Here is a 9,100-nt window from a genome sequence, read left to right on the forward strand (position 1 = left end):
TGATTACTGAAACCTTGTACACTAATTGGAAAATTTGTGTTATTTACTTTGAACCCAAGAAATTTATATAAATCAGTCCATATGTTTTAGATACGGGATTCTTGAAACCCCTCCCCTAGAGAAATTTCTGCCCAACGCAGTTGGCTTTCTATCAGGTACAATTCTCAAAATTAGAATAGGGAAGCTGTGAAATTTTTCCCTCAGCATTTTTTCAATTTGAACACTGGATACAGACATACACATATTTCATTTTTTAAATTTAATCTACGAACACACACACACACACACACACACACATATATATATATAATTGTTTTACAAAACTAATTGGTACTCACTTTGTAATTCGCCCACAGTTGCATTCATTTTAGATGGTATGACGTTCCTTTGTGTTCCTTGATTTTTTCACATGCTTTCTTCCAGTTGCACACCCCTATTTTCCTGAAATTTGGTTCTGCATATCCTGAATCTGTGCCAAATTTACGGCATGGAAAACAAAAGCATGCTTCAAGTTCCACACTATATTCTAGCCACGGCGCAGATGCAAACCAGTGTTTTTGAAATGACCGCTTTCGCTTTCCGAACGTAGTATTTGGATAGTTTTGCAAAAGTGGTTGCCTAGGATTATCTACCCCAAGATCAGTAATTGTTTTCACATTAGTACATTCACTTGTTTTGTCTAACTTTCGAACGTCAGAACTTGGACCAACACCCTCTTCATTGCCGTCATCTTCCACATGTTTTGAGATAGTTTTAAAATATCCGGTTTTGATAAATTTATCCATTCAAGATGGAAATGCACAACAACGCTAGAACTCTTCCCACACACGAACAAATACACAGTGACCGTAGGAACCCGATAGCAGACCTTCCTCGCAAGCAAGAACACAAAGCTAATCTGTGGCTCTGAAGCTGAAGCATAGAGCAATTTTAAATCTCAGAACAATGCCAGTACTGGAGAACTCTCTCCATAGCCTATGTCGCTCGACCACCTACTGTTGACCGCTCGGCCACGGCGGAGTCTTTGATTCTATCTGTATTGGAAGGGTCATTTGCAACAAAAGGGTCGGATCTCTGGTTTCCAGGAACTTAGGGCAAGGGTAATAACCTCTAAGCAGGCAGATTTTTTGACCTTGGTTATAATCTGGTACGCAAGGAAAGGGTGGAATTTTGCTGTCCTACATTTGCTTCCGAAGATTTTCTTCGGAACAGTGTTTCCAACTCTGCTACAAATTTACCAGAAAATAATATGTAGTATTAATTTAGGATAATTTTTAATCGATCAAAATTTTGTTTGCGGGGGCCAGAGTTACAACTGCCGGGGCCAAAGCCCCCCCAGGCCCCCCCCTAACGACGTCCCTGGCTAAGCTGGTTCTGTCGCTTATGTTATCCTAGGGGATCAGGTGTCACAAATAAAGATCTAAGAAAATATACGTATATTCTACTGCTTTTCCTCAAATTGCAAATTGCATCCAGGGCAATACTGTCTTAGCCATTACACCAGATTAACATAATCATCTGCACAGGCAGTGGTTTATCCACACACTCTTCTAGAAGTAGATGGTAAATTCTGGAATTACCCCCTCACCATCGTCGGTTCCAGGTTTGAGTCCTGGCCTGGGAATATGGGCCTTTTTGTGCCCTCTCTTCATCAATTTCATCTAATCATCGTTCGTCCTCATCGTCGCGATCAGCGTACAGTGGCAAAAAAAAAAATTAGATAATCCAATGAAAATGCAACACATGCGTGTACATTTTCCGAGCATAAGAAGGTACATGCTCGTTTCTACCACAGAATATATGAAACTGTGCTAGGTATGCCATAGGCACACTCGCCTCACCGTCCGTTTCTTTCACATCGGATTTTCAAGAAGATCAAATTCAACTTTTCTGATAAAACCATAATTTCTACACCTCCTGTAACAATTTTCATTCTTATTAATGACGAAAAAGCTTCTTACCATGTGTCCAAAGAGTGAAAAATACGTGCATCAATACACTCTCTGTACACAACACACCGTATTACTAAATTCATTGATCCTGTACAGTAAGGCCAACTTCAAGACAATGTTGATGGTCCACGAAGAGCCTTGTCTCCCTCACCCCTTACGCATATCTATGCAAAGAGCCAGACTCTGTGTGTATTGCATGAGTGTTGAAATGCCTCCCCAGGACCAGAACAAACACGTTGGACTCCTGGCAGGGGTGCCCATCCCCCCCTCAAGGCCAATGGCGCATCTCCCCCAAAATCATATCATACGTCCCCCCCAAATTATATTATTCGTGCCCTCAAACCATATCATAATGCCTACAAAGTATTTAATTACGACAGCGTGTCTACCGAAAGTAATTTTTTTCTTACTTTTTTATTACAAATGATGCACCTGCTTTAAATTAAGCAGTATACCAACACTTAGCATTATATTTTACGAAGTGATGTTATTAATGAATATAGAGAATATCGCTTATGTCTTGTAATGCAGCTATAGTATTAAACTTCACATTTACCTTAGTAAAGCGCCAAACGCGCATTCTCGCAACACATTATTGCGAACGAAGCGTGCAAGAAAATTTTTACATCCATTTCTTTGCAGGCTTTCAAGAATATTAATTTAATGGGGTGTCAATACTTTTGTAGGATCCCGAGATATGTAGTCTTTTTCAGCTTCTCCTTTGGCAACGTTCGGGGTGGAAAACGTGTGGATACCATATCGCTAAATACAGTCTCCAAAATATAATGTTCAAACTCTCTCTCTCCACTATAGAAATCCTTTAACAATCTAAGATTTAACACTTTATCAAGAGCTTCATATTTCCCCCTTTGAATTTAGTACTCAATCATACCACAAAAATTTCCATGCCAATTTTAGACTTACTGTTGATATTGAAGAGTGGACATTGCCTCCTCCAAAAAAATAATTCTGTCTACACACCAGAATTTCTGCAACAATCTAAGACAATAATACACAAGAATTGGATACCCCCTTCAATTTAATGCTCAATCCCCCTCTAACTAAAATACCCGCCATAATCTAAGACCTAGAGTTGGATACTGCTCCTCCCGTTTAGTTCAGAATCCCCCCTAGAACCCACGTGTCAATTAAGGCCTAATATGTAAGAGTTGTATATTCCCCCCCCCCATTCGATAATGCCCTTAAACACTTTCTTTTCTTCATCTAATGGATTAAATATGGTGCATTTAAGATGCAAATTTTGACATTTATTTTGGATAAATATATAAATGTTGAATTTTACATTATTTGAAGGGAAAAAATCCCCCCCCCCCAAAAAAATCTCGATGGCGCAGCCTGCGTCATAATCCCCACCTGTGGACACCCCTCACTTCTAGGTGAATGCAAAACTTTGGGTTAAACTTGTCGCACCAAACTCAAACGCTGTAATTCGTCTTCTGACGCCAGGCTGAATGCATTGGTTGGAAGGCTAAATATAGTGTATTTATGCTGAGAGATTTACACCTGGGGTGTAAGGGGCGACCTTCCACGTAGGCGCCCAAAAGTCAACCACATAGTACACCCTGGACTGCATTTTGCACACGAACGACGCTCTGGCGACTGGCACTATGGCCAGTATAATTTTGTGTGTGTTGTCCTGTTTTTTTTTTGTTTTTTTTGTTGTTTTTTTGTCCTTATGTGTGCTGAGATCCTCTTTGCAGCCTCAGCTTTTAATCAAAGTCAGAATATTTTAATATTTTAGTTACAACATGACGTTACAGTTATGTTATTTTCGTTATGGTAAGGGGCTGGACACCGTTTAAAGTGACGGGTGCAAAATAGCCTAAGTGCTGACGCACCCAAAATTTTAAATTCAAATTCAAATGATTTACACCTAACAAGCCTAACCTAACAACGAAACCATTCCGCGTTGACGTCAGAAGACGAAATATGGAGCTTGACCAAGAAGGTGTTTTGAGTTTGGTGCGATGAGTCATGCCAGCAAAAACTGCTGTACATCGCACAATTCTTTCTGTGAAGTTGTGCGACAGTTGCAATCTCGCTTCAGGGTTAGAATTGACACTTTTTGAGCTGTGTTAATGACTTCCATTCAGTTGTGTTTCGTAACAACTTGTCCTCTTCAGGTCTTGTGAAAGAGTGTTTAGAATTCTGTCTCCCGTCTCTTTCTGTCCTATCCCCTTTCTGTTGCTAGCGAACACTGCTTTCAACAGTATTAACATTCTCCCCTTTGCTCGTTTCAGGTATGTTGCGAGAAGGGAGGGAGGATTACACCCTTGTAATGCACACGATATCTGCATTGACTCTTTCGTGCGTGGTCTTGTGGACCATAGAATTGTTCATAACGAGGCGCCGAAAGAAGACGCTGGAACATTAAGTGCTGAACAGTGAAGAAAAGGTGTTCGTGTAATTGTGTATATTTACAATGCATTGAGAGACCACGTTACGAGTAATTTTGCCATTTTTTTAAAAAATCAACGTCGTAGTGTAGTGTACAAAAAAAAAAGTTGTTTGTGTGTGATATCCCAATGTTTGTCTCCGAAGAAAACGTTAAATATATATGTTTGTTGTTTACAGAAAAAGTTTATTTGACTTAAACAATCATGAAAGTCATTGGCGGGGGCAGCGGCACGTGCTTCCCCACCCAAAAGCGATAATTATATCCCAAAGCAAGGCCTGACCAGCATAATCCTCTTTATGGAGAATTCACACCTAAGCGACAGGCGACACGTGTCGCTTGAGGATTTCACCAATCGAAAGCTGGCTTTTGCGGCCTGTCATGCCGCTACGGTGTGAAACGTTGCTGCTGACTGGCTCGTTCTCAAGCGTCATGTGTCTGTGTCGCTTCGGTCTGAATCTCCCGTAGGGCTGTGTGTTGTCCTTGTATGTGTTCGAGTACCTACCAGCACCAGCTAACATTCATTAATTAGATTTCAGTAGTAAATATTAATCGGGTTTAAGAAGGCTCGAGAGTTAATAAGTTAGGTAGTCATTATAATTATGTTTAATGTTATCATTACTTCTTGCTTAAGTTTGAATCATATTTGTTTATTACAGTTTTAGTATTTTTTTTATCTCGTAAGATATTTCTTGTTAATATTCGCTTCAAAACACTTCAGTTTCATTCTATGCCAGTGCCACCTGGCGGAGTTGTTCGTAATTAGTTAGTGTGACGCAATACAATGGTACGATACGCTATGCCTTTGTCGACGTGTGTTCTAGTCAGATTGACTTATGCAAACCGTCTAGCAATTACACCATAGTGTGTTTTCGTAATGTGAAATCTTCTACTCGCGTGTGACACATTGTCAATGTGTTGTGGTTACACAAATTCCAGAAGGGAGATTGCAGGTAAAAAGGATTTCAAAGCTACAAGAATACGTCGTAGGCGAATGGAGTGTAATGGGAAAGAGACTGCTGCATCGACAGTACACTGATATGTAAGTACTTTCTGTACCCCCTAGAGAAAGTGAAATATCTTTCATGGATTATGAAGATTTTGTTGTTCTTGAAAGTTTTCAGTTCTTTATAGCTCTCGGAAATGTGTTATTGTGAAGTAAAGTACGTCTGTTGCCTTAGCATGTTACGTGAAGCAGAACAGCCCGAAAGGCTTAGCGCAAGTGAATATAGCACCCAAAGGACTCTCCACGGAAAAATTTTCAAAGCCGGGAAACTGATTTCTTCAAATTTACAGGAGAAAGTACTTACGTAACTGAGGTTCTGTAGACGTGTGATAGGTCGTACAAGTGTTCTCTCTCATCGGTCAAGTTATTTCACCGTTAATTCATGTTTGTATGTGAGTGCTAATGGAACCTAACTTAACAGGTCTAACCTAACCTCGTAGGCATACCTCGTCCCCATGATGGCTCGTGGAGCTATCGTGAATTTTTGTGGCTAACGTCAATGGTTTTTGGGGCTACCCGTGGATGGTTTTTGGGGCTAACGTCACAGTGCTAATGGGACCTAACCTAACCTCGTAGGCATACCTCGTCCCCGTGATGGTTCGTGGGGCTATCGTGAATTTTTGGAGCTTACGTCAATGGCTTTTGGGGCTACCCGTGGATGGTTTTTGGGGCTAACGTCAATCGTTTGTGGGGCTACCCGTGGATGGTTTTGGGGGCTAACGTCAACCATCCACGGGTAGCCCCAAAAAACCATTGACCTTAGCTCCAAAAATTCACGATAGCCCCACGAACCATCACGGGGACGAGGTATGCCTACGAGGCTAGGTTAGGCCTTTTATGTTAGGTCACATGAGCACTCTGACGTTAGCCCCAAAAACCATTGACGTTAGCCCCAAAAATTCACGTTAGCCCCCACGAACCATCACGGGGACGAGGTATGCCTACGAGGTTAGGTTAGGCCTGTTAGGTTAGGTTCCATTAGACCCCCGCCATGTTAATTCGCACACTGAGTGTGACCTTACACACGATTTGAATGGAATCACAGTCAGTGAATTTGATCTCATTGCAAAATATAAATCCATTACGTGCATACGAAGTGGACTTGAAGCCAACTGTGCCAAATTTTACATGCACGCAGAGCTCAAAATGTGTCAACTGACACAAATATGTTGACTCCGTTCGCACATTTATGTGCATAAATTACCAATGATCAGAGGCGGCTTAATGGCCGGGCGACCAGGGCGGCACCATACCAGGACGTCCCCCTTCAGTAGCGTCAAAACCTTATTTTTGATAACTTTAGCTTGGCTATTTGTTTTTAAAAGAGCTGGATTTGTGTAGGCAAGAATTAATTGACGTTAGATTTTGTATAACATAATACCATGTAGCAATTTACTGTTATTTTGATGTCGTTATGTAGGTATTAAGTAAACCCTACAATAAATGTGTTTTATAACAGTAACACTTAAAGTATTTTTGAAATAAGGCTATTATTTTTCGTAATTTAAACCGTAAATATATAAGATGGTCATGTTATTATTGGAGAAAGGTGGAAAGTAAGGGGACCAGGATAGAAATTTGAGGGAGGGGGGCAGGGTGAAATCTCGCCCGGATGAAAATTTTATCTTGAGCTGCACCTGCCAATGACGCACTTTCTGCGCATCGAAAAACACACACAAATGCATCAAAGTATAATTATGTTATTGAGTGCGCATGCGTTCTTAGTTTTCTGTTGATTCGTACACGAATTTTTGCAGATTTTCATGCGAGGCTCGAAGGGGGTTTATGCCCGAGACCAGATATTACGTGATCAGGTGTTTAAAGCATTTAGGCAGTGTGCGATTTTGGTACTGTCGACGCTCCGTAACCCCCCCCCTCCCCCCCGCGATAAGGTGATGAGTTTTGTGTCATTTATGAAGATTATGTTCTATACGAACGATTTGTGTTGTTTTTAGCTTTAGGAGATGTATTATAGTGGAGTAATGAGAGTTTTTTGATGGGACTATTTATGACGTCGTTTTCATCGTTGCCATCTGCATGTGATATGTAGGAAAATGCTGTTACGTTATTTGTGATTTGTAACTTGGAGCCGTGTTGGAAATTTCTGAGATTGATGATGGTTGGCAATCCTGGTGTTACGTCAGGCCACGCGAGATTTACTGCAGGCCATGTTTCTGTTCATGTCACATGGTACTGGGATTCTGTTTGCAAGGCGTTTTTAGTGTGGTAGGTGCTATTACAGCGCCTTTAGTGCTATTCATTGAAAATGAATATTGGGGAGTGTATCGACATTTTCAGTATCGTGGCGTTCTTCGGCCGGGCAACCACGTAGCAGAAAGTGCATTGTTTTAAGGTTAGTACTTTTTAAAATTATATATTCTCGTTCGTATTGGAAATGGTTGTGGCATGATTTTACAATACCGGACGGTTCCCCAATTTCTTTCATTTTCGCATAGTCAATAATTTAGGCTTGGTAGCGTCGTCGCCTTGTAACTAAGGGGTCCCGGGTTTGATACCTGGTGGAAGAACATTGTGGTTCGGATTCCACTTTAAACTGTAGGTCCAGTCCCGATTATCCTTACTGTGCATAAAGTGGACTTAAAACACCAAATCAATGAATCAATTATTTAGGCCTCGGGTAAAATTTTCGTATCCCCAAAACGTATTTCTTCAATTTTACAGGAGAAAGTACTTACCGAAATGGGTTTATTTATACTTTAGGAAGGTCTTGGAAGTTTGCTTTCACCTCCTTGAATTTTTTTTGCCGATAAATCATGTAATTTTCGACATTAATGTCACTCCGATGCACGAAAGCTGTTCCCTTGATGTCCGTCTACTACGTGAACCAAATATTTGCGGGCGTTTCATGACGTAACAACCGGTCAGTGTTTCCAAATGCGCGGTTTTGTAACTGTGTAACAGTTCTAGAACGTAAATAAACGTGAGTTACTGTTCATCATTTCTGATTACGAACTTGCGACAACATGACGTGCACAGGATCAGTGGCGTGCTCAATGTGAGGTTGACGGGGGTTATAACCCCCCCCCTTTCGCCCAGTATCTCTAAGGCTATTTATGAATGGTTCGTGGGGCTATTTATGAATGGTTCGTGGGGCTATTTATGAATGGTTCGTGGGGCTATTTATGAATGGTTCGTGGGGCTATCCGTCAATGGTTCGTGGGGCTATTTATGAATGGTTTGTGGGGCTATCCGTGAATGGTTCGTGGGGCTATTTATGAATGGTTCGTGGGGCTATCCGTGAATGGTTTGTGGGGCTATCCGTCAATGGTTCGTGGGGCTATCTGTCAATGGTTCGTGGGGCTATCCGTGAATGGTTCGTGGGGCTATCCGTGAATGGTTTGTGGGGCTATTTATGAATGGTTCGTGGGGTTTTCGAACCTGGAATAAAATACAAAATCAGTAACACGAAAGTAGGTATTTTTCTATGAAGGAGATTGCAACACTGCATAACCACCGATCATGGACTACGCTAGTCAAGATTTCTCCGCCATATCGCGTGCAACGCAAGCGAAAGCGAACAAAATAAAAATACTCGATATTTCGAAAATTGAGATTATTTGCGTGCAAAAAACGAAACGCGAAATAGAAGAATCCTTACGAATGCAGAATATGTAAGTATCAATGTGAAAAATACGAAAATAAGGGAATTAGAGACGTTTGGTGGTTACCGAAATTTTAATAAAGATAATTATTTTTATCCATGCC

At 41.0% G+C, this 9,100-nt stretch overlaps 1 protein-coding gene and 1 long non-coding RNA gene across 2 annotated transcripts in view; both read left to right on the plus strand.

Annotated features, from left to right (window-relative positions):
- LOC145985667 (uncharacterized) overlaps positions 1 to 4,533 on the plus strand; it is a 105,384-nt gene extending 100,851 nt beyond the window's left edge. Inside the window, exon 15 of the mRNA XM_083119736.1 lies at positions 4,214 to 4,533. Coding sequence (XP_082975862.1) covers positions 4,214 to 4,347 — 134 coding nt within the window. The 3' untranslated portion in view covers positions 4,348 to 4,533. The remainder of the gene's footprint in view (positions 1 to 4,213) is intronic.
- Positions 4,534 to 5,314: 781 nt separating this feature from the next.
- LOC145985991 (uncharacterized) overlaps positions 5,315 to 9,100 on the plus strand; it is a 51,701-nt gene continuing 47,915 nt past the window's right edge. Inside the window, exon 1 of the long non-coding RNA XR_014441474.1 lies at positions 5,315 to 5,410. This is a non-coding gene — a long non-coding RNA (uncharacterized LOC145985991). The remainder of the gene's footprint in view (positions 5,411 to 9,100) is intronic.

This window comes from Lepisma saccharinum, chromosome 3 (assembly GCF_977018435.1).
Source record: "Lepisma saccharinum chromosome 3, izLepSacc3.1, whole genome shotgun sequence".
Lineage (NCBI taxonomy): Eukaryota > Metazoa > Arthropoda > Insecta > Zygentoma > Lepismatidae > Lepisma > Lepisma saccharinum.